The 26,368-nt window shown below is 44.7% G+C and overlaps 1 protein-coding gene across 4 annotated transcripts in view; it reads right to left on the reverse strand.

The window, feature by feature from the left end:
• LOC111974595 (PDZ and LIM domain protein 2) overlaps positions 1 to 26,368 on the reverse strand; it is a 55,516-nt gene that overhangs the window by 2,648 nt on the left and 26,500 nt on the right. The window contains exons 4-9 of one of the 4 annotated variants that reach the window (XM_024002443.2): positions 21,816 to 21,882; positions 20,026 to 20,177; positions 17,562 to 17,631; positions 3,762 to 3,880; positions 3,069 to 3,122; positions 384 to 529 (exon numbers count right to left, since the gene is read on the reverse strand). In XM_024002443.2, coding sequence (XP_023858211.1) covers positions 384 to 529; positions 3,069 to 3,122; positions 3,762 to 3,880; positions 17,562 to 17,631; positions 20,026 to 20,177; positions 21,816 to 21,882 — 608 coding nt within the window. Of the gene's footprint in view, positions 1 to 383; positions 533 to 3,068; positions 3,123 to 3,761; positions 3,881 to 17,561; positions 17,632 to 20,025; positions 20,178 to 21,815; positions 21,883 to 26,368 lie in introns of all 4 variants that reach the window. The other 3 variants (XM_024002442.2, XM_024002445.2, XM_024002444.1) reach the window with 3 other exon arrangements.

Genomic DNA, 26,368 nt, shown 5'->3' on the forward strand with positions numbered 1-26,368 from the left:
CACTCACACTCTGCTGTCCATTGAAAACAATGCTCTAGGTCAGAGTATGTATGCAAGAGTTTCCTTATCTGACTTTATTTCTGCTTTGGACCAGGGGATGGCCTGATGTTTCTATCGATATCAAATAACTGTCTGAGTAGCCAGACAGAATACAAGGTTGATGAAACAATTGAGTAAAATTGTGGTAAATTGTACCGAATTGGACAATATCTGTTATCGGACAATAACCTCTATCGACCTCGGAGTTGACATCCAGTTGACCCATCAAATAGGTTTCAAACGGGACAGTACATCCTACACACCTGTTTATTAGACCAGCGTGTCACAGAGAGAGAGAGAGAGAGAGAGTGAAGACGAGTGTGTTTATGGGAGGCTCTGCTCACCCTTCTCATCAGACTCCAAAACCTCCTGCAGCATGCGGAAGGTGTTGGACTGTCGAGGGGCCGTGCGAGACTCCTTGTTCTCCTGGATCATCTTGTAGACCTCTGAATCCCGGTCAAACCTCTGCATGGCAAAATCCGAGCCAGAACTGCTGTGGGAGAGAGAGGGGATGTAGCTATTACCTATTATGTAACCTCTCTGATAAATAGACTGATCAGTCAATCCATATCTATATACATTCCATGTACAATCTATGTTCTATCTACGTACTGTACATATGTACATTCCGTGTATGGTCGACGGTGTAATAATGTCCATATATGTTCAAGGCGATGTGTACATTGTGGAGGATTTATGTGGGGTTAGTTTGAGAGAATCCAGAGGAAATTAAGATAGGGGCAGCAGTCAGCTTTGTGACTGACCTTCTAGCCCAAAGTCTACATTGCATACCCCCAGGAAAGTTGCCAAAGCCAGCCTCCAATCTCAGTCCAAACACTCACAACTGAACTGGATCACCTTGCTATCCACTTACAGCAGCAACTGCTCTAGTCTGAAAATGTCCTGCAGGCAAGGTAAAGAACACATTGAAAACGCCTGTGTAGAGTAGACGGTACCATGTTATCAACTAAGTAGCATACATTATTGGTGTAGTGTTTGGGTATTAAGGTGAAGACATTCTAGCTTATGGCTAGTAAAGTAGAACTGTGGCTAAAGCTTTTCAGATACCCACCACCACAGCAGCCATGATTGGCCAAATAAAGTGGGGAATCCTGCTGTTTGACTCCAGGCATTCCTGGATGGAAAATCAGAGACGTGTCATTTCTATCATGTACCACTACCCCTCTCTCACGCCATCATTACATTTATGACCCACTGGAGCCAATGGACACCTTTTAGCTTTGAGGCAAGATAACTTATGAGGCAACTCAAGCCAATGCATGGTTTGTGGCCATTTTGGACCAATGGAAGTGCTTGTGATGGGACATAGTCTTAAGAGTGAACACCTCAGGGTAGTTTCTCTGCTGCCTAGCTAATTAGCAGATTAGCAGGCAGCACAGTAGCACTGCACTTACAGGTTTATGAGCAGCACATTCTTAGCCACTGGGGTGGTGGAATGAAAAAGTGGTTCACTTTATTGTTCATTCAATAGCAACTGTGTGTGGTTGCCATTGTTATATTTTCCTAGCCTAGCAACAACTCTGAGAGAAAAAAAATGGACAGAAAGATGACAGTCAAATGTACACACGGACCTATGCACAGAATACTGTAGTCAACATTGTTTGCCTGGAGGGAGCCTTTCAGTCAGTCAGGTTATGTGTGAAACCGGTCAGACAGACCCTCAGTCCACAGGTGCGGTGTATTGCCATTCACCTGCAGCGAATTGAGCAGAACATCCCTGCTAAACTGTCAGTAAAAGTCTGCCAATTCTCATCATCTGGATCTCTCTCTGTGTTATCATATGCCAGGTTACAGCACATCTGTCAAAACACTGACTGTATAAATTCCCCCTGTGCTGATCTAATCTAAGACAATACCATGGAAAATAAGAATCATTCACATGGCTAATCCTGTTTAAGGCACTATGGAAATGGAGAGATGTGTGTGCATGCCTTCATGTGGACTGGAGTTCGTGCCTGCCTTTCATCAGTATTTGGAACTTACTTCCCACTGATGTAACACGGCTGAAACAGGAGATGGCAAAACGATGAGACAAACCTCCAAGTTTACCCAATGCTTAAACTCTTTCCTTTGCATTATAGAACATGGTTTAAATTGAAAACAGACTCTCCAACACACCCTCCAAGTCTTCATCACGCTCCACTCCACCCTGCTCAATCCATTTCCCTTTTCCCCTCATTCACATTACATCTTCAAACCAATGGACATACTGGGTCAAATGTACTAAGAGCACAAAAGCATGGGAGCAAAGCAAACATGACTGCAGAATTGTGAACGGCAGAAACATACAGATGGAGGGAAATCTGTTACAAAAACGGCCATATCATAATATACTGTATGTATGCATACTCAAAAGAAGAGTACAACTGGAATAGGCTACACATAACACACAGTATCTTGTGTGTTATCAAAGTAAGTACTTTGTGGACTCCACAACAGTCAGAATGTTTTTAAGAAACCACTCTAGAAATGTGCACATGGAAAAAGTGTCCTTTTCATGTTTCCACAGCCACACTTGGCACAGAGAACACCTGATCTTCCTTTAGTGAAAATACATGTCTTTAAACAAGCCTCAGTCCAAACAGATGCTATCACTGCTCCCAGCTCCAACAGCATTCTCCAATGTGAGAACAATAGGGCTGTTGGTGTTGTTTGCATTGCGTCATTCAAAAACACAGCCATACTAATTAAAGCCAGTTGCCCCTAAACTCATTACCAAACACAATAAAAGTCAGAAATAACTCACCTCAGAAACAAAGGGGGAACAAAGAGGAGAATTCCTTTACAACTAGATAATCTTTGCTTTCAGATGTAACAGTTGTTCTTGGCTGCACGTCTATCCTCAGCTGTGGTAACCCAGCAAACACACAAAAACACAAGCACACACACCTATATATATACACCAAACAGGCGCAGGAGAAGATTGAGTTTCGGACTGAAAAGTGTGCCTTTCGGCTGTCACTCATTGGCCTGGAGAGAAAAGAAGCATCTCAGGGGGTGTCTCTTACCCTGTGATTGGCTGAGTCAGAGGGGGGGGAGAGGCTTGATGTGAAGCCTGGGGCCTACAGAGTGGGGGGACAATTAGGGGAAGAAGTGAAATAAGACATTTTGGGGGATAAGAGTAAAAGCCTGAGGTGGCTGGGTCTGATGCTATATTCTGACATGTCACATGAACAGCAGAAAGGAGAGGCTCTTTAAGAACTGCACACAGACACACCCCATCCTCTCCAGGAGGGAGGAACACTGAGTACGGCTAAAAACAGACTACCTGAGAGGCTTTGTAAGGAACAGTTGAACAGATTTGAAAAATCTAAACTTTCTTCTTTCTGTTCTTTTTGGCTGATGAGTAAATAGCACTACAGTATGAGAGCACTGACTCTCAGAGTAAGGTACAATCAAAATGTCTAATCAATTAAGTCAATGTTTGATAAAGACAGCTGAATCCTTCAATGCACACTAAAATAGTCTGACTTGTAGCTCCAAGATCAACCACATCTGTTTTGGTTAACTAAGTGCTGCGTTATGCGTTTTTACACATTACGCTGAATTGCTACAGGAGTTTGTTTTACCCTAAGCCTGTTTGTAGTAAGTCATAATCACATATTCAAAATACACAATAACAACATACGTTAGAGTGGGTAAATTTGTACTGTACATCGTGGTAGATCTGTAGAGGAGCCGAGGATTGAGAATGTTCTTACCTGCGTCTGGGGGAGACAGACAGCTCGCGATCAATAGGGCTGTGGGGCGAGTAATGTCCTGGAGGGGTGGGGGTTCGACTGGTCACAGAGTTATTCCTGAAGTCCGGAGAGGAGAACTCCTGTGGAGACAAAGAGATGTACAGGTCAGACTGGTCTGATCTGCATGGATCATCTTCTTCTGCTCGGTCAAACCACCTGCAGATGCTGAAACCCAGACATACACTTTATAGAGTGGAACGAGTTTATAGAGTTGAGAAACCTGATGAGACCATGAGAAAGAAAGCACCATGTGATGCAATAACTCAATAAAGAAGTCAGATAAAGAAAGAACTATATTCCTTTCACTTACTGGATTTGATTTAATGTTGTTTCAAAAACTTTGCTTCATCAAGGGTGGATTGGCATTGAAGAGAATGTTCTGAAAAATCACAACAACTAAAGAAAGAGATGAGCCTGGATGGGGAAAACGTTCTTTAAGCGAATAGACAGACAAAGAGCTGGACAGGTCCACATGAATAGGAACAGTCAAGGTCAGAAAGGGAGGGCTCTATGTGAACAGGTGACAGAAATGACCTCCCGGGGCCAGTTCAGTTGGGTGCAATGATCATGTACCAATGTAATCAAGGTTTGAAATGATTATGTTTTTGTCAAATACAATCTAATTTTGGGCTTCTTGCGTTAATTTGCAGGGTACAAATGATTTATAATTATGTTCTGGCCCCCTGACCATCCGCTCAAGAAAATAAATCGGCCCGCGGCTGAGTCTAGTTGATGACCCCTGCGCTAGTGGCACCGACTTTAAGGACTTTTGGAGATCAATCCACAAAAGCAGATTTACCTAACTTGGTGGAAATTGAAAGGATCTCCAGGGTTTGCCATCCCTGAGTCCAGGTCTGGTAACATATACATCTGAAGGTTAACAATGAGGTAAAGCTATGGCAGAAGTTTACGTAAGAGGGCTTTAAAGATAAAAAGAGCGCAATGCATCGATCTACAAAACTTCAAGGAGGGCCAGCTTACTTTCTGATAGAAAATACAATGATGAAATGTATTGTGTGGATTGGAACCAATATGATTGTCTGTCATGTAGAATCAAGTCAGCTCTATTAATTTCATTCTACAGTATCTGTTAAGTTTTACCTTACTGAATACACCCCAGATGTTCAGAATACACACACACACCTGTAAGCCTTCACTTCCTCAATCTTATTTGTGTACAGTAATGAACTAACAGTTCTAATTCTGGTGGCCATGGCAGACGGTTGCTACAGTCATAATGACTGGTGCTAATAAAGGCTCTGATTTGTCATGGTTTTGCTCCTGCCCTTCCCATACTGCGGGTTTCAATGATCATGAGACACTCCCAGCATTCCTGTCCTTTTACTAACTCGTCCCTCCTTATCAAGCTCCCATTTATCTCCCAGCCCTAACTCCACGTGCAGGCTGCCTGCCCGCTTGTGTCAACCTTGTTAGCTTTTGATTGCTATTTATATCTCAGCTGGGACTCAGGTCTCAGCCCCCAGGCCTGATGACGGAGATGCTGTTCGCATGGTAACAGATGTTTGGCATTGGCTCACTTGTTTGTTTGAATAGAAGGGGAGAGCCAACGTGTACTTCCATCGTGGACGCCAGATGTCCTACAATTATGCATGGCAGTTATAAACCATTATACCGCATTGGGAAAGAGCAAATGGCAAACTTTAGCAACTTATTCACCTCGGCATGCTATGGTTTACTGACAATGCTTCCTACTTCCATTACCTAACTGCTCACTGCTAGAGTACCAGCTTGGCAAGAAGCTACTGCCAATGATGGTGGATAATGAATATGTCTCATTATGGCCGTTTACCATTGGAAAAAAATGGTCACGGTTCCCGTCTGAGTAAGCGGTCTATCCTTCCTTCGGGTGAACATACAGTTCCTTCATAATCTCTAGCAAGCGCACTCGAGAAAGGGAACGCCCACTGACACAGACAGGATTATTTTCAATGTGAAACTGCCCAATAACACCTGCCCAAAAAAGAGCCTGTGAGATGTCTCGCCTTCTCTTCTGTCTCTAGCTACTGCTTTTATTAAGTCACAAGAGGGAGCTAGAGTGACATCATTGGTTACAGCCAAGCAGTAGAGCCCTAAAGATCCTGAAAACATGGGACTGAATGGCTGTGTGTGTATGCATGAGTTTGAGCGTGCATTTTGTATGCACACATGTGTGCAAGTTTAATGGTATTATGTGTTTCCTATGTGGTGTCGGTTCTAAGAGAATTTCACCCCAGGGACATGGGGCACCCAGAACACCTGGTCCACTTCTGAGCAACTCATAACTCAGCGCAGACACTTTTACTGTCAGGAATCCCAGAAAACAGATAGATTTTATTACAGTGCTATGCACTGCATCTAACTGTGACCACCTGAGATCCAATTCTAAAAGTCTCTCAGACACGCAACAAAATCTTTATTTTCTATGGGGTATTCAGCTATATCAAAAGTGAAATGAAGCTTGAAAAGTGAACACTACAAAAAAGATCAGTCACTTTATTTATGCTCTACAGATGGTCATACTATCATCAAACTATCTGCTGATAAGCAACTGCTTGCTAAGGTTATGGTTAGGGTAAGGTTTAGAATAAGGATTAGGGCAGGGTTCACCAAAAGGCGGCCCACGGGGCCAATTTGTCCCATGGCTGATTTTATTTGGCCCCTCAATTTTTCAGAGCAAAATAAATAACAGTGCATTCAGAAAGTATTCAGACCCCTTGACTTTTTCCCCATTTTGTTACGTTACAGCCTTATTATAAAATGTATTCAATAGTTTTTCCCCCTCAATCTAAACACAATACCCCATAATGACAGAGCAAAAACAGTTTTAGATTTTTTGGGCAAATATATTAAAAGTAAAAAACTGAAATATTACAATTACATAAGTATTCAGACCCTTAATTTAGTACTTTGTTGAAACAACTTTGGCAATGATTACAGACTTGAGTCTTATGACGCTACAAACTTGGCACACCTGTATTTGGGAAGTTTCTCCCATTCTTCTCTGTATATCCTCTCAAGCTCTGTCAGGTTGGATGGGGAGCTTCACTGTACAGCTATTGTCAGGTCTCTCCAGAGATCGGGTTGAAATCCGGGCTCTGGCTGGGCCACTCAAGGACATTCAGAAACTTGTCCTGAAGCCACTCCTGCGTTGTCTTGGCTGTGTGCTTAGGGTCGTTGTCCTGTTGGAAGGTGAACCTTCGACCCAGTCTGAGGTCCTGAGCACTCTGGAGCAGGTTTTCATTAAGGATCTCTCTGTACTTTGCTCTGGTCATCTTTCCCTCGATCCTGACTAGTCTCCCAGTGCCTGCCACTGAAAATCATCCCCACAGCATGATGCTGCCACTACCATGCTTCACCGTAGGGATGGAGCCAGGTTTCCTCCAAACGTGACGCTTGGCATTCAGGCCAAAGAGTTCAATCTTGGTTTTATCAGACTAGAGAATCTTGTTTCTCATGGTCTGAGAGACCTTTAGGTGCCTGCAAACTCCAAGCAGGCTGTCATGTGTCTTTTACTGAGGAGTGGCTTCCATCTAGCCACTCTACCATAAAGGCGCGATTGGTGGAATGCTGCAGAGATGGTTGTCCTTCTGGAAGGTTCTCCCAACACCACAGAGGAACTCTGGAGCTCTGTCAGAGTGACCATCGGGTTCTTGGTTACCTCCCTGACCAAGGCCCTTCTCCCCCGATTGCTCAGTTTGGCAGGGCGGCCAGCGCTAGGAAGAGTCTTGGTGGTTCCAAACTTCTTCCATTTAAGAATTATGGCGGCCACTGTGTTCTTGGGGACATTCAATGCTGCAGAAATGTTTTGGTACCTTGCCCCAGATCTGTGCCTCGACACAATCCTGTTTCTGAGCTCTACAGACAATTCCTTCGACCTCATGGCTTGGTTTTTGCTCTGACTTGCACTGTCATCTGTGGGAACTTATATGGACAGGTGTGTGCCTTTCAAAATCATGTCCAATCAATTGAATTTACCACAGGTGGACTCCAATCAAGTGGTAGAAACATCTGAAGGATGATCAATGGAAACAGGATGCACCTGAGCTCACAGCAAAAGGTCTGAATACTTTTTTCTAAAAACCTGTTTTCGCTTTTCCTTATGGAGTATTGTGTGTAGATTAATGAAGAAAAAAACAATTTCGTAAAATTTTTGAATAAGGCTAACATAACAAAATGTGGAAAAAGTCAAGGGGTCTGAATACTTTCCGAAAGCACTGTATAATGTGAAATAGGACAAATATAAGCGGCCACCTAATTATTATTATTTATGTGACTCCCTTTCCAGTCTTGTCATCAGTTGGCATCAATGCCCCCACAAGCCCATCCCAGGAAAAGCTGTGTCTCCACCCCACCCCTCTCCACTCCAGCTCCCAGCAACAGAACAGGCCTGGGGCCTGAAGCTGACTGAGGCATGGGCACTGGTGGAGCCAGGGACTCTCTGTCTCCATAACCACCAGCACCCGCTTCCAATTCAGCAGCCCTTTGAACAATGGCTCTGCTCTCAATCGGTCCAGTTTTCCATTTATTTTTCCAGTGCTTGTGCAGATCACTGCTCATTGCTCTATGCCAGGAAGCTTTTACCCGGAACGATCAGTGGCATTCCTCACTGTAATTCCTCTCAGGGTCATTATTTCCCCAGAAACAAGGGCCAGATATTGTTAGTTATCACTTTCTCCATATCATCTTTGAATAAGTGCAGAAAACCTCTCCCTTCTCCTCCTGCTATTGGCTACAGTAGTCAAAATGTCAGTCTTTTCCTACTGAAATCCTTTCTAACGGCTACATGTCATCTTAGGCTAACCTGTAGTTGTACTTTTATAAACATCTTGCTAATGAAGAAGTAAGAGTCCAAATCTAGGAGCGTTACATCTTAGAGAACATCTTTATTTCCTCTGAGATTCGATGAAGTCTCCTGTCAGTATCAGATACCAACTGAAGTCATGTTTTCAGAAACAATTTTTAGCTAGTCAAGTGAGTGAGCACTTTAATTACAGCTGTGATCCATGAGGCATGAGAGGAAAGAAGGAATAAAGAAAAAAAGTGAAACAAAAGCAACAAACAGGCACGGAAAAACAAAGGTTGGACGACGACAGGGACTAAGCAGCTGTGATTGAGTTTGACCATAGATGGGCTCAGTAGCTTGGTATGGAGAAGTAGTGGAGTTTCGGCATCAACAACACCACTCCATTTTCCTCTATTCTCCTGACCTTTTATAGAAGCAGCCATGTCACCTCGGATTGCAGCAAATCCCCCTGCGGATGCCCCAGGGGATGCCACTCACTGGCAGAGGGGCACCGCCAGCCGGGCACAATGGCCGTTTGTCTTGGAGAAGGTGAATGGTGTTGGGAATGTCAAAAGCCATAACATTTGGGGAGGAAGCCCTCCCTGATTAGACCTGCTCTGAACTGTAATCATAAGCTCTTAACGAGCTCTGGGTCATCAAAGAGCCTGCCTGCCTGTTGCACAAAGCGAGGTGTGCACAGGACAAATTACACTTCAAAGCCAAACTCTGAACTTGAAGTTAAGTTTTGAATCTACATGCCACTCAGATGATGCCACTCTCGTCTTGCTGCTATTTTCAATTTTGCCACTGAAATCTGCTGTCATATTTGATTAAAGAAATCAACTGCAGCGAATACAGTTAGGTTTTTCCTAGAGCATTAGGAATAAGCACAAGGAAGAAAGACAATCCAGGTCCAAGCCATATCTCAATCCCAGGACATGGAAGGAGGATGGAGTTAGTGAGTGAATTAATTCATAAATGAAAGAGAGAAAGACACAGACAGACAGAGAAAGAGAGAGAGTGACAGAGAGAGGAAGAAAAGGCATGAGTGAGAGAGAGCACAAAAGAGAGAGTTCTGAATCTGACACACAAACATGCCTCAGTCTGGGATTGGAGACACAAACAAACAGGAAATGGAGAATTGGAAGCGGGGGCAGCTGTTTCAGATCAAGGCCCATGGGAGACACGGGACATTGGCATCTCTTTTACATTTTGGGAGCGGAGAAGCTCTCCGTCTGGCTCCAATCGGGGCCACTGAGCATCATCATCATTATTACCACCATGCAGCTTCAAATACAGGGCATGGGCCAGCAGACAGGGGTAGACGACACACAGAAGACGATACAACTATATTATGGGGACTGCTGTATGAAAACACTTTACATGAACATAAATATGGGACAATTATCCAGGGGATGGCAGGAGTCCTCGGGTTTGAAGGGAGATATATGCGTACTGTATATATCCTGCAGTATGTGTACTGTCTATGCATGGAGGTCTCCTGTAAACACCTGAGGCAGACTAACCTGCTCTTTATCCTCCATCAACGCTGCCTCAACTCTGTTATTACGGTTACTGTATTCAGAGGTGAACTACTGTACCATAACACCATACTGAGCGAAATAAGATATATGATACTCCTAAGTATTTGAAAGAAAGGCCGTTTTTCTCAATGTTTACATATAATAACATACATTAAGGGTCAGACATTCCCTAGTGATAATGGCGGGTGCTGACTGCTGAGCGCTGGTGGACTGACTGTCTCAGTAGGAGGTTGACTCTGGTTGACTCTGGCTGTGCTCGGACACTGTGGGGTGTCAATTCCAATATCACCATGGTGGCTTCAAAGACTCTCAATGGTCAATACATAGCATCAGCGAACCAGGGTTAATATACATAATTGGTTCTGACAGGACCCTGCTTGGTCACAATGAGAACATGTCTAAGAGGCTGATGGACTCAAAAGCTTAACACCCACCTGAGTGATGCACTGCAATCTCTCTGGGCCAACAAACTTTCTAGCAGAGACTGTGTGAGCTGTAGTAGTGTATGTTTTTCCATTACCACCAGCAAAGTAGCATCATTAGACTCTCTGATGCGGAAAGGGCATTTCAGATCATAGTCAGAGTCCTTATGGGGATGATTACTTTAAATAGGAACTTTGCCCCCAACTTTGTGGCTAGCTTCTCATACACACAGAACTTGAGCTCCCCTCAAACTCTTGTCTCTAGGCAAAGCCCACTCATGTTATGGTGAGATCATAGGTGGTCTCATATACTGTAACTGGTCTCATAAGCGGAGCAGTCCACCCACCCACCCAGCCATCAGCCAGGCTGCCACCAACAGGCCCAGATACAGTGAGAAAACTGATGCCAGGCAGGCCGAGAGAGAGTTTATTTATCCTTGGAGGGAGCTATGAGCAACACATTTCTCAACCTTATTAAATTCCCCACAAGGCTCCAACTGAAGCTGCATATCAAACTCATCTGGAGTTCATTATGGTTCTGTTAAATCGTCGGACATTTAATTTATGATCGGCAATCTTTGATCGGCAGAATCCACCCTTTCATATACAGTGCATTCGTATTCAGACCCCTTATTTCCACATTTTGCTATGTTACAGCCTTATTCTAAAATTGATTAAATAAAAAAACATCGTCATCAATCTACACACTACCCCATAAACGCAAAGTTAAAACAATTATTATTATTTTTTGCACCCAAAATACTGAAATATATAAGTATTCAGTATTCTTATTTACATAAGTATTCAGACCCTTTGCTGTGAGACTCAAACTTGAGCTCAGGTGTATCCTGTTTCCTTTGATCATACTTGAGATGTTTCTACAACTTGATTGGAGTCCACCTGTGGAAGATTCAATTGATTGGACATGATTTGGAAAGGCACACACCTGTCTATATAAGGTCCCACAGTTGACAGTGCATGTCAGAGCATAAACCAAGCCATGAAGTCAAAGGAATTGTCCGTAGAGCTCAGAGACAGGATTGTGTCAAGGCACAAATCTGGGGAAGGGTACAGAAAAGTTTATGCAGCATTGAAGGTCCCCGAGAACACAGTGGCCTCCATCATTCTTAAATGGAAGAAGTTTGTAATCACCAATACTCTTACTAGAGCTGGCCGCCCGGCCAAACTGAGCAATCGGGGGAAAAGGGCCTTGGTCAGGGAGGTGATTAAGAACCCGATGGTCACTCTGACAGAGCTCCAGAGTTCCTCTGTGGAGATGGGAAAAACTTCCAGAAGGACAACCATCTCTGCAGCATTCCATCTGGTAGTGGCCAGACGGAAGCCCCTCAGTAAAAGGCACATGATGGTCCGCTTGGAGTTTGCCAAAACGCACCTAAAGGATTCTCAGACCATGAGAAACAGGATTCTCTGGTCTGATGAAACCAAGATTTGGCCTGAATGCCAAGCATCACATCTGCAGGAAACCTGGATCCATCCCTACAGTGAAGCATGGTGGTGGCAGGATCATGTTGTGGGGATGACTGGGAGACTAGTCAGGACTGGGAGACTTGTCAGGATTGAGGGAAAGATTAATGGAGCAAAGTACAGAGATCCTTGATGAAAACCTTCTCCAAAGCGCTCAGGACCTCAGACTGGGTCGAAGGTTCACCTTCCAAGAGGACAACAACCCTAAGCACACAACCAAGACAACGCAGGACTGGCTTCGGACCAGTCTCTGAACGTCCTTGAATGGCCCAGACAAAGCCCGGACTTGAACCTGATCGAACATCTCTGGAGAGACCTGAAAATAGCTGTGCAGTGACGCTCCCCATCCAACCTGACAGAGCTTGAGAGTATCTGCAGAGAAGAATGGGAGAAACTCCCCAAATACAGGTGTGCCAAGCTTGTAGCGTCATACCCAAGAAGACATGAGGCTGTAATTGCTGCAAAAGGTGCTTCGACAAAGTCCTGATTGAAAGGTCTGAATACTTATGTAAATGTTATATTTCAATTCTTTTGCTTTGTCATTATGGGGTATTGTGTGTAGATTGATGAGGGTAGGAAAAAACAATTGTACACTGCATAACAATGAGAGGCACCACTGAAGAAAAAAAACAAGATGCACATACCAATTTAAGACTTGGAAAAAGGGAATTGTGGTCATGTATTGAGAGATTGCACTGAATGTTTTAGTTGAAGAAATGTTCATATTGTTCTATATCCCATTATTTCTAAAATAACCTATTTTAATGAGTGGAGAATTTGGAGCAATCTTCATCAATCAATATTTCTGCTGTTTCCTCATTAATCCCATGGCTAGTATTTAACTGGACGGACATTTGCAGTATGACTGACTGCAGCAACGTTTTGCTTTACATTTGTACCTGGAGGGACACTTTTACCAGACTAACAATTATGATTTATGACAAACAAATGGATCCATGACAACCCTTATCCCAAACTCAAGGTCATATCCTGCGTAAACTAGAGAATATATGCTGACGTGTCAGTTTCTGCTGGAGAAAGGGGCAGTTATTCACACGGTTACCTTGACAACAACTTACGGAATGTTCACATACCATTTGAACGCCTGAGCAAACCGCACTAACTAATAAAAAGGTCCATCTCTCCTGGCCAAAATCCCCCCATAAAGTGAGTGGGGCCAGCAGCGTCCCCGGCTCGGTGGAGAATGAGCCCAGCCCAGGGGCCTGGGAGGCAGGCAGGGGAAATCTGAAGTGTCCCAGTTAACTTTTCCACTTCAGGGGACAGAAAAACAATGGTGCTGATCAATCAGTGGGGATGTGGAGAGGCATGCTGCCCGCCGAGGGGCCACAATGGACCCTGGCTTAATGGGCAGAGCGGCCAGAGCCCACGTGAAAAGGCCTGGCTCTGTCAGCTCACAGCCCTCACTCTGTGGAGAAGAGAAAACATCCCCGTCCCTCGCACTCCACTCTCCTGCCTCCACCACCCCCACACTGGCTTTAGCCTGCCCATCAGACAGCACACCCCAGGCCTGCCAAGCCAGACAGCAGCTCTGCTCATGTCAGACCTGAAATAGCACATCAGTCCCAGCGATGTCTTCTCAATCTGTTTGGATATGGTGGTGAGGAGGAAGAGCAGGGAGACTGGGGGAGACAGCAAGGAGGAGAGGGGAGACTGATTGAAGGCGAAGGTATATTTTAGACGTTGATCTGGAAGAGCGCTTTCTGAATATTTTTATCTCAGGCTAAAGAAAGCAGAGAGAGCAATTTCAAGTAAAAACCTTTGACTTGACTTGAACAACATCTAGTGACATTCCTACTGCTGTATGCCAAGCCACCATCTCTCTGCTCCATAGCAACAACCACAACTTTGCACTCCAACCTGCCACACCCCCCAAAATAGACTGGGGTGAAACCAGCGGCTTGTGTGAAGGCTGGCCTGCTGCGAGCCTGCCTGCCCATCGGGACGTACAGTATGGGTGGAAGGAGGGATAGACAGATAGATGGAGGGATGGGTGGATGCAGGGGTTGTCCTCCCCTGGATAAAGAGTTTAGTGGGGACCATGGTGAGTGTCACAGTGCAGTTGGCCATCCCCCAGTATGATGGTTTATACAGTAACCATCCCGTCCCCGACACAGGATGAGGCAGCCCACCAAGGCTACCCTCAGGAACCGCAGAGTGTAGAACTGGAAACCCAGACCGGTGATCCTGCCCCTAATGGCCCAATGACGAGCCATGTCTTCTGAAAAAGAAGCTTGGTTTTGGCCTGGCTCGTCCCAACAGGGATGCTGTTGTGGTCACTTGATGTTATGAACAGACGCGCTGCTTCCTACTGATTCCTGGAGGTGGCCAGCAGCGGGGCCAACTCAACTACAGCTCCAGGCTTGGCTCAGGGTATCCTGGGAGGAATCCGGGACCTGATCCAACTGTTGTCTTTAGTAGGCTGGCCTCTTCCTTTTGTCATGGTGTGCCGGTCCAGCAGATTGGCTAGCTGGTAGCTAGCACAGGGCAAAAGCAGTCATGAGCCATGACAAAATGTGGCAAAATAAGATACTACTATTAAGCCTACTTAGATTGCAGGAACAACTTTCCATGTTCTGTATTTCAATACATGGAAATTATCTCCACCCATCAATTTGTGAGCCAGGCTAATGAACCATCCAACCCAAAACAAAATTAAGCTTTTTTGTGCATTAACATTACTGTACATTTGATATCTTTATCAAGCCCATTATCTAGCCCAATGGAAGGTCACTGTCATCAGTAATGGTGGCTGAATATGGGCCTATACACAGCTACTGTACTGTATGTTCTGGTTTCAGCAGGAGCCAGATCTCTGAATCCATTGTGCATGAGTGACGTATGGTGCTGTCAACTCTGTTCAGTCTCCTCATCGTTCCAGTGTGGGTTTCTGGGTCGGGTACAATGGGTATCTCTGTGCTGGAGCTGGTTGTATCGTATAAGGGAGGGGAGTGATGGTTCTGGGGAGTTGTTTGGGAATGGCAGAGGCCCTCCCGTGTCCCAAGTGTCCCTCTGCCCCTCTCCACCTTCCTTGCCCATCTCCTAGAGCTCCCCAAGCGCCCCATCACACAACGGCAGGCCTTGTAAGGCTGGGGAAAGCAAACACCAGCCTCCCAGAGGCCCTGCCATCAGAGCCACTATTGTACAGGGCATTTTCTCAGGATATCCAACACTCCGGTAAATGGGCGATCCAGCACATCCCAGTTTCCTCACTTGGAGAGCCAAAACATGGGTGGAAAAGCCTTTTAGACGCTTTTCAGAGTGGCTGATCACCTGATACAGCAGTACTCTGCACCTCTCAGGCGGGACAGAGGGCCTTGTGAGGGGAGCGGAGGCCCCGCTGCTCACAGGGCTGCAGTGTTCCTGCCAGCAAGTCGAGAGCAGCACAACACTACAGCACAGTGTGTCCATGCAGGCAGGGCAGTCCTCTTCCCAGCCGTATACCCTCCGAGCATACTGAAAGGGCTCCCCTCACTAATCCCACATCCTGGGTGGGAGGCTCGTCTCCTCTTTCAGACCAGAGAAGAGCCCCACCAAAATCCCTCCTCATCCACCGGTGTGGATCCTAGTTAACAGAAAGCTGTCAGGCTTTGAGGAGAGGACAGAGAGAGCTCTACAAGACAGGCTCCAGCCAAGCCACAGTGGAGGTGAAGTGGGTGAAGTGGTGACTGAGGGCTCCCAAGGTACTGTCTGTAAACAGTAGGTCAGCCCTGTCAAACCACAGCAAGGAGAGGACACTAATACTGTTAACATGTGTTAGATGTACAGGTCTGACAAACAACCAAAAACATGTATCTAGCATGTCATGTCTCTTCAGTTCAAAAACACGGTAGTGTGTGACTCCAAACATTTGGTTAAACAGGGGAGAGAAAAAAAACAAGTTGATACTGGAGTGAGACAGAAGGAATGTGATGGCTCCCAGAGGGGGTGAGAGAGGGGAAATGGATTCCAAACTTGAGATGAAGAATGAGGGAAAAGGGTGAGCTTATCCTGAAATTGTCCGAAAAAGTTGTGAGCAAAGATTCCAGACCCTTTGGCCCACCTGCCTTCATAAATACCACAAACATGTAAGGTCATCTCAGAGAGGCACGAATGACAGAGGAGCATGTAAGTCAGTGCATTCATTAAAGGCTGCAGATAAAGCTCTCAGACAACTAAATAGTCAACACTCCAGTCTGCCTGGGGCGCCTGTGATACACAGCTTCAGAAGTTCACAAAGAACATCTCATAACACAACAGAGTCCTTAGGAACGGTCTGCTCTGCACGGTGATCCAATCAGGAAACTGATTCATGTCTGCACAGACAGGCATCTCTGCACCCTCCCCGGCTCAAGACAACCTTTTGGAGTATGCCAACATGCACAGCTAATACTCTTAAATCACATAAGATAGAGTGACTGAATTTGACTGAAATTGAAGGAAGGCATTTGACTGAAATTGAAGGAATGCAGCTTGCTACATATGCTGATTTATTTCCCAGTCAAAAACTCCTGTTCTAGAAATAGGACAGACATACCACAAAGGGGAGAGGATTGACCAGACCCCCAAGGAGTGTTGACAGACAGCTTGATAGTGATGATAATTGTAACATCTGTCAGCTATGTGCTCTCAGAGAAATCATTAGAGTATACTGAACAGTACAAGTTACTTGGCTGGCGGCGATGGGACCAGACTCATCATTAAAATAACTCAAGAGAATATCCCATATCAGACCAGAAGTTTCAGAGTGGCCTCTGCTCAAGTCATCTGCCCCTTAGATGAAGAGCTGAGTTCAATCTTCATTTTCCAGGCCAAAGAGGCCATATTTATCTAGCTCCACGTAATATTCACAGAACTTATAAAATGAATGGAATTCCATTCCCTGTCTCCCGGCCATTAAAGGTCTTGTCTGTTTTTCCTGCTCTATCATCTCCCATGTTGTGTCTTCTGTAGGGCCAATGCTTGGGACTGTGGCCGTTAGACATAGCTGGAATATCTTATGATGAACTTTCCCACAACATTTGCTCTCCTTTGGCTCACTTTCCAGACGCCTCTTTTAGTTGCTGGAATAGTAAATAAGCAGAGTGAATTCATGAAGAAATCAGCTTATATCCCAACCCCATATTTTACTGCTAGTGAGACAAGTGAATATTGCACTAATGAGTCTAATATACTGTAGCAAACCACTAAAAGGTCAAGTCTATTGTTTTACTGAGAGCTAATCATTCTCTTCCTTACATTGATATTTGAACAAACCATTTCCAGATTGTATTCCAACGTAATGTCAGATCTTTAAAAAAGTGACCTTTCAGTTCCCCGGCAATGAAAATATCAAATGATGTCTGCATCCTGTCTTTCTCGCTGTGAAGCGTCTACATTGTAACATACAATGGCCTTGGAAACTTCAATCATCAAGCTGTGCAGTTCTTTGGAGGTCTACGTTTACACTGATGGGTTACGTACGTTGAAATAACATAGGAAGTAAAGGGTCTGCTATGGGACCTTGTCCCTGAGTATGAGACAGACCTACCTGTGACAGTGGTCTGGACAGTCTGTGACTAGATGTCTTCTCTTCTGGAGACCACGAACGCAGCTGGATGCTATGAAATGACAGAGAAAGATTACACTGATAATGGTGTTTGCCATCTCATCCAAAATAACCATAATGGTCTCAATCGAAATACTTCACTTGACCAAAATGTAATAAAAAGCGCTTCAAAATGGATATCATAAACATGGTACAACACTTCTCATTACCCTTCATATTAATTTATAAAATGTGAGTGTTTAGTGTCATGGGATCATATTTACTAGGTCTCAAGATTACTAGAACAGGAACAGATAAGGATAGTCGAACAGCCCTAGAATTCTTTTACATTGAAATGTTAGTCATTTAGCAGACACTCTTACTCAGAGCGACTTACAGTTGATGTGTTCATTGGTGTGTTCACATATCAGTGAACAGGGATAGGAAGTACATTTTTCCCCAATAAAAGTGCGAGTGAGGGGGAAAAAAGTAAAGTGCGAGTGTTTGTTCACAAAGGCTTTTTACGTGTATTTTAGGGGGAGGGGGGTGCTTTGGGATTATTTAAAATACTCTTTGAAGAGGTAGGGTTTCAGATGTTTTCAGAAAATGGGCAGGGACTCTGATATCCTAGCTTCAGGGGGAAGCTGGTTCCACCTTTGGGGTGCCAGGACCGAGAAGAGCTTGGACTGGGCTGAGCGGGACAAAAGACCAGAGGTGGGGCAGTTCCTCTTGCTGCTCCATAGGCAAGTACTATGGTCTTGTAGTGGATGCAGCTTCGACTGGAAACCAGTGGAGTGTGCGGAAGATCGGGGTGACATGGGAGAACTTGGGAAGGTTGAACACCAGGCGGGCTGCAGCGTTCTGGATAAGTTGCAGGGGTTTGATGGCACAAGCGGCGAGCCCAGCGAACAGCTCATTGCAGTAGTCCACGGGAGATGACAAGTGCCTAGATTAGGACCTGCATCGCTTCCTGTGTGAGGTAGGGTCGTACTCTACTGATGTTGTAGAGAATGAACTTGCAGGAGCAAGTCAATGCTTTGATTTTTGCAGAGAAGGACAGGGTGTTGTCCAGCGTCACACCAAGGTTCTTTGCACTCTAGGAGGGGGACACCGTGGAGGTGTCAACCATGATGGAGAGGTCTTGGTGCAGGCAGGCCTTCCCCGGGAGGAAGAGCAGCTCTGTCTTGTCGAGGTTGAGCATGAGGTGGTGGGCCGACATACAAGTTCAGATATCTGCCAGGCACACAGAGATGCGTGTTGCCACCTGGGTCAGAAGGGAGGAAGGAGAAAAGTAGTTGAGTGTCATCCGCATAGCAATGATAGGAGAGACCATGTGAGGATATGACGGTGCCGAGTGACTATGTAATAGAGAGAAGACGAGAGGGCCTAGAACCAAATCCTGGGGGACACCAGTAGTGAGAGTACTTGGTGCAGACACAGATCCTCTCGACATCACCTGGTAGGAGCGGGCCTGCCAGGAAGGATGCAATCCAAGAGTGTGCAGAGCCTGAGATGCCCAGCCCTGAGAGGGTGGAGAGGAGGATCTGATGGTTCACCATGTCAAAGGCAGCGGATAGATCTAGGAGGATGAGAACAGAGTAGGGTCACCTTTGGCATTGCGGAGAGGCTCCATGACACAGAAAAGAGCAGTCTTAGTTGAGTGACACATCTTGAAGACTGACTGATTAGGGTCAAGAAGATAAGTCTCGGAGAGATAGTGAGAGAGTTGGTCAGAGACAGCCCGCTCAAGTGTTTTGGAAAGAAGGGATACCAGTCTGTAGTTTTTGACATCAGTGGAGTCAAGTGTTGGTTTCTTGAGTGGGGGAGTGGCTCAGGCCATTTTGAAGTCAGAGGGAGGAATGGGAGAAGGTCTCCAGAGATGGTCTGGAGAAGGGGGGAGGGGATGGAGTCGAGCGGGAAGGTTGGGCGGCCGGACCTCACTAGTCGCAGGATTTCATTTGGAGAGAGGGGGAAGATGTCAAGGCGTTGGGTAGTTTGTCAGGCATTCAATTGACCCAGAGCAAATTAAGGTTTGAACTGTGACCTACAAAGTGACTCAGGAGAATAGCAGCTAGGCCTACAGACAGAACAGAGCAGAGTGGTGAATGTTCCACAGCCTGGCCCTTTGTTGCTGTGAATTAACAGGGGGGAATGTGATATGCTGTGCACATCCTTTGTTACTACCACACTATCCCATGGCTCCATTTTCTGCCAGTTACTCTTGTACCCATTCACTCTGGTCCTGTGTAGGACTCAAAGGAGCACTTACAATAAGTGGATGCTCTAGTAGTCTACCCTACCCCCATCTACAACCCCAACTTATTTAAAAGCACCCGGAAAACTGTGGTAACCTACTATCACTGACTATCCATTCAGGTATTCACTCTTCTATTCTCAAGCAACACATGCATCTCCAGGTCCTTTAGAGGGAGGTCAGATTGTGGTGCTGGTGGATGCTGTAGCGTACCTCTTGGTGCCGGTGGGTGTGAGCCTGTCTCTCTTCCCCTCAGGACTGGACGGGGCCTCTGGGGAGTAGAGTCCAGGTGACAGGGAGGCTGGGCTGGAGATGGAGTACTCTCTGTAGTTCTGGTTCTCATCTCGACTCACCAGCACCGCCTCCTACAACAGAACAGAGCATGACAGACAGTCTGCATGATCAAAACATTTAATGTATTTATCCACACAAAACTGTGACAAACTGCTAATCCATATTCCTAAAATAACTTGTCTTGCAACCATGTTTAAGAAATTGATTCACGATGTAAATAAAACATGTGTCTCCTTGCACTTTTAGTGGGTGTTCAGACGCTGTTGATAACTTCTCACGAGTCACAAACACGGATCCGGGATGCCCCCATCAAAAAAGCTGACTAGCATAGCCTAGCCTAACGCGACAGGGATATCATATAATATAATTTTCATGAAATCACAAGTCCAAGACACCAAATGAAAGATAAACATCTTGTGAATCCAGCCATCATTTCCGATTTTTTAAATGTTTTACAGCGAAAACACAATACCTCCAGACTGTGTAAGGGCTATTTGACCAAGAAGGAGAGTTTTGGAGTGCTGCATCAGATGACCTGGCCTCCACAATCACCCAACCTCAACCCAATTGAGATGGTTTGGGATGAGTTGGACCGCAGAGTGAAGGAAAAGCAGCCAACAAGTGCTCAGCATATGTGGGAACTCCTTCAGGAAAAGCATTCCTGTTGAAGCTGGTTGAGACAATGCCAAGTGTGTGCAAAGCTATCAAGGCAAAGGGTGGTTACTTTGAAGAATCTCAAAAATAAAATAGATTTTGATTTGTTTAACACTTTTTTGGTTACTACATGATTCCATATGGGTCTTTTCATAGGTTGGATGTCTTCACTAATATTCTACAATGTAGAAATAGTAAAAATAAAGAAAGACCATTGAATGAGTAGGTGTGTCCAAACTTTTGACTGGTACTGTATATGCTTCATAAAACTCTTAAAAAAGAGGGCAATACACATCAAGGTATAATGTACAGTCATGTTAGAGCTGCACATCCTGAGGTAAGGAAATACAGGTTTGTGGAAATCAGATATGTAATATCCCCATGTTAGAATGATGACAGTCAGTATTCTTTCCTAAGCCTTGGGCCCGGCATGGGCTTGTATTCTGCCAGTGTTACCACGGAGACCCAGCAGTAGTTCTGTCGCCCTATAAAACACAGGAACATCAGCTGATTTACAGCATCCTCTGGTTCCTCTCCCATGTTTCCACTGTCACAGGGCCACGGAGTTACCCTAGAGTTATGGAATATCTCTACAGTCACACTAGGATGTCTCATTCCAGCTCATCTAGACCTCTAATAAATCATTGATAAGCAGACACCATGCAATCTGTGGATATGAAGCAGACCCAACGTCTGTATGGCTCTCAGGCATCAGCCATGAAACAAAACATTAGGACAGGAATAATCATGTAGAGATATGATGCTGATGTAACAAGATACTAGAGGATACTGGGATAAAAACCATAGCAAAGAATGTCTCCAAAGGTCACTCAATGAAGGCCTAAGGACTTTTAATAGGCCTTACATCCATCATATGCCCATCAACAAAGTGCTGATTCACAAATTAAGTGTTTAAATTACATAGTGAAGCTTTTCAGCATGAAAGCTGTCCTAAAGGGAATTTACAGACCAAAGATGGAGGTCTATGATGGAGATGGAGGTCTAAGAAAAGATATCTCTCTTAAGGAGATAGATAGAGAGCATGAGCGGCTGACCTGGAAGCGTCCAGTGAGCTGTTCTGTGGTGGTTCCGTTGGTCTGTTCAGGGCTGGGGGGCTCAGGCCTGTAGAAAGAGACACACTGGAGTTTAATGGACCACACGCATGGACAAACGTATACCTAACATTTAATCAAGCAGGAGAATGGTCGCAACTTCCCAGGAGAGGGCAAGACTGGCCCAGTAGAGAAACACTGTCTTCAGTACCACATAATTCACCTATGTCACGCCCTAAACAAATACTCAAAACCATGATTGCTTAAAATTTGTTGTTAACAGCATGAGTAAGAAAGCTTGCAAACATTACTGCATTAAAGGATACAAGCCAAAACCCCACATTAGACCAAGCTGTACTTCAAAAGACATGGACCAAGGTCAACTACAGTAACTTACACCAGTGATTCTAATCAGGTCTCTTAGATGACTTGAACCATGCCAAAGTATTCCCTACAATGATAGCTTGGAAGCTCTGATAACATCATTTTCTGTAATGTCTCATATTATTCATTAACATGTTGAGTAGAATGGTCTGATTTGATTTGGCTATAGCTATATCACTATACACAGTCAAAGAGTTGGAAAGATGAGGCTCTGCTAGGAGAATCATTTTAAAGAGCTTAAGAATCGTTTTGAAGGTTATTTTTTAATCAAAACGACATACCAGTGGTTGTACTGACAGTACTTTGGCGTAAGGGAACCAAAATGAGGTGTCTGATTCGAAGATTCTTTAGACTTTTGCTAGTGTGCACTTACACATCGGTGCTTTCTCACTCTCAGGTTTTCAGTCTCATTGTTAGATCTCGTGACATAATATGCACATACACTTTTCAATTCAGATATTATGTGAGTGCCGGAGGACATGTGTGTGTGGTGTGTATGTATGTGTGTGTATACAGTATATCAAGTCACAAGAGATAAGAGTGAGACTGAAAACCTGAGAGTGAGAAAGTACTGATGTGTAAGTGCACACTAGCAAAAGTCTAAAGAATCTTCGAATCAGACATCTTATTTTGGTTCCCCTACGCCAAAGTACTGTCAGTACAACCACTGGTATCTCAAGAGAACCTTCAAAACAATTCTCAAGCTCTTTACCATGATTCTCCTAGCAGAGCCTCATCGTTCAAAGCTCTTTCACTGTGCTCACTTTAATAAAACTTATACCCAGTTCTGAGTGGAACATTTTGGACTGTATGACCCAATGTAAACAACTACAGTAGTATCCCCCCTCACTGTAGGGCTGCCTGCCTCTCCTCTCAGCTGAGCCTCAGTCCAGGGTAATGAGGCGCACAGGAAGGCCCTGGATGCCTGTGGTAAATCGCCCAGAAACACACCTCTAACAGCCCAGACCTTGGCCCTGCTGCACAGTATCTGAATACTCCACATGTGCTGCAGGGGCACATCCAACCAGGAGAACGGCTGGAAGAGGAAAACAGGCTCCTCACAGCAGTGAGAAGATGTGAAACTTAATGGATAAAACAGAACATAATGGATGGTTAATTGGGCTTCAAAATAAGTTCCCTGTAAGGAAATGACTGTGTTTTCACTTGGAATTCACAAATGAAAGTAACATTTCCGCTATGTGTATCCAGTTCAGCTCCTCTGGTTGAGAGAGATGAGGATAAAGTTAACTTATGTCCTTCAGACAATGAGAGGCATACAAGGTTAACTACTAGGCCTTATATAATGTGACCTGTAATCTAACCTTTGCCTTCTGTCACAGGCCTCATGTACAGCAGTAGATGGATGAGCACGGGCAGAGAGGAGTGGCTGTTGTCATAAACCATGGAGAGGTGAAGATGCTTGTCTCTCCTCTAGAGAGCTGTCTGATCTCTGCATGGAACAGGGGCATAACATCACCGATCAGCAAAGGAACAGCATGTTGATCTTTGTCATATATGGGACCTGGGAGTTTGCCTGCCAAGCATTGTTCAGACAGATAGGAATCTATGCAATCTATTCTGTCTGCCCTCAAATTAATGATGAAAACAAAACAGAGCAGATTAATAGAAGGGAACAGTGACAATACAGTGAACTATTAGGATAAACATACCACTGTCTTGTCTTATAGCTATCTTGAATTCCATTCACACACTGTTCATATTTACCAAGGCACGTCACTTCTCACTTGTACACTATGCACAGACCTGAGACTTTGAATGTGGTGCCAAAGATTAGAAAGAAACATGACTGAATAGGGCTGCCTATATAGTAGCCTATATAAGTGCCTTTGGGCAATATTCCGATGCCCATCTGCAGTTGCTCAGTAACATTGCATTACAAGGACCAATAAGATCAGAGGGACATGACATCATGCCCACATGGTCAGTGAACAATGGATTCATTAAGAGGCAGCTGAGGACAATGGAGGATAAATGACAGTATGAATGACAAGATACTGCTGGTGTTTTTCTTTTTAGTGTCACAGTAAAATCTCCACTCAGTTGCAGATATCAATCTGAAATCAAAAGGTACCTCGAAGAGTGCACAAGTCAGGTTATTGTACATATGGGTATTTGGTGCAGTTCCTCAGTTTAAGACAGGTTTAAGACAGGCACGCCTTAACCAACACTCCTATTCTAAGGGTGAGCTGATACCAAACTCTGCCCATGGGCAAACCCAGCTGTAATCCAGCCGCTGTGATCTGCAGGGCTGTAAACCCATTTACCAGGTTCCTCTCTTACACTATACTTCAGATCATCAGACATTACACTGCATAATATGTGTGTAGTTTTCATGATTCTTCATGGGAGTTCATTTACTGTTAAGAACAACACATTGCATAATGCTGCAGATGGACCAACAAGGGGGGAAATACTGTAGTTGATTGGAGGTGGCTAGAGGGGTGGTGGACTAGGATTGATAAGAGAGACATGGTACCGCCTGCCATCTAAAGACAGTAGGGCCTTGATAGTGCAAACCACCCTTCACTACCTTGCCTATCCTGTTTGCCTCTGCCAGTAGAACAGTGGGTCTAGGGGCAGATGGAGCAGAGTGGCTGGTGGAGCTACAGAGTGCCATTGTCCTGGGAAGCCAGGGAGTCACAGAGTTGTTTCTGGCTCGGAAGGAGACATGAGGTCAGCAGGGAAAAATCCACTCACATGGACCTGGGGCATGCAAAGAGGAAGCGTGCGTGTGTGTGTGTATGAAGAAATGAGTGTGAGAATTCACTAAGAGAGAGGCAGAGACAGAAAGACAGAGACAGAGCAAGGACTCGCCAACCAATAGCCTCACTTCACAGGAAAGGGTCCAATGTGGAGCCAATTCTCTGCCACCCTAAAAAGTTCTCAGCTAACTTTTAAACAATGTTTATTAACATGGGAAATGGAACAAACAGTTCATCTTGGCAAGATAATTCTGACACATTCTGGTACTCCCCCAGAATGAAGCCACAGGCCCTTTGTAGGGCGAGAGAGATGGGACATCTTAAGACGTTAATAACAAACACTATAATCGTGGAAAGTGGGAGGGAGGATGTGGCAACTGTGGAACTGGCACAAATACAAGCAATCAGCAGATGTAAGAGCACAGATGTGGTCTGTATGCCACGGTGTGGTGACCCCATCTCAGTGGCGACCCATCATTCAGGGCAGGTGAGGCAGAGACCCAAATGTTTAGCTAAAAAAAAGGCCTGTTTTGCATTTTATTTTGACATTAATTCTTGTTACATATCAGTTTGCAAACAATGTAAAAAATATCCTTGAGTAAATAAAGCCGCATACTCTCTTGAGTAAGGCAGCTACAAAATGAAGGTGTTTCAGCCTAGCTTGTGCTTTTTGTGGTGGAGGGGCAGCCAGCGAAAGCCGAGCGTAGGCGTTGGTAATCTTCTCTAGTTGCGCCATCACTCATGTGGACACTACATCACCACAGATTCTACAGGGAGAGCTTGGCAGTTCTAGGTCCCTTGGGTGCGGCCATAGATTTACATTAGAAGTGTCCGTCCAAGAAGGCTCTAGGTCATTGGCCACCCACAGATAAAATTACGTTATAAGGGAAAGGAAAATGGGGATACCTAGTCAGTTGTACAACTGGGACCTGTCTCAATCAATGAGTGAGAAGACTTGAAATAGACATGACAGAGCACATATTGTTGGATAACTTCATGAATGCATTAAACTGAAATGTGTCTTCCGCATTTAACACAACCCCTCTGAATTTTTTTTATTTTTTTATTTAACCTTTATTTAACCAGGTAGGCAAATTGAGAACACGTTCTCATTTACAATTGCGACCTGGCCAAGATAAAGCAAAGCAGTTCGACACATACAACAACACATAGTTACACATGGAGTAAAACAAACGTATAGTCAATGATACAGTGAAAAAAAAAAAAAGTCTATATACAATGTGAGCAAGTGAGGTGAGATAAGGGAGGTGAAGGCAAACAAATATATGTATAAATAAATAAAAATATAAAAAGGCCATGGTGGCGAAGTAAATACAACACAGCAAGTAAAATAAAAACTAAAAACACTGGAATGGTTGGTTTGCAGTGGAAGAAAGCGCAAAGTAGAGACAGAAATAATGGGGTGCAAAGGAGCAAAATAAATAAATA

This window comes from Salvelinus sp. IW2-2015, linkage group LG15, assembly GCF_002910315.2.
Source record: "Salvelinus sp. IW2-2015 linkage group LG15, ASM291031v2, whole genome shotgun sequence".
In the NCBI taxonomy this organism is placed as follows: domain Eukaryota; kingdom Metazoa; phylum Chordata; class Actinopteri; order Salmoniformes; family Salmonidae; genus Salvelinus; species Salvelinus sp. IW2-2015.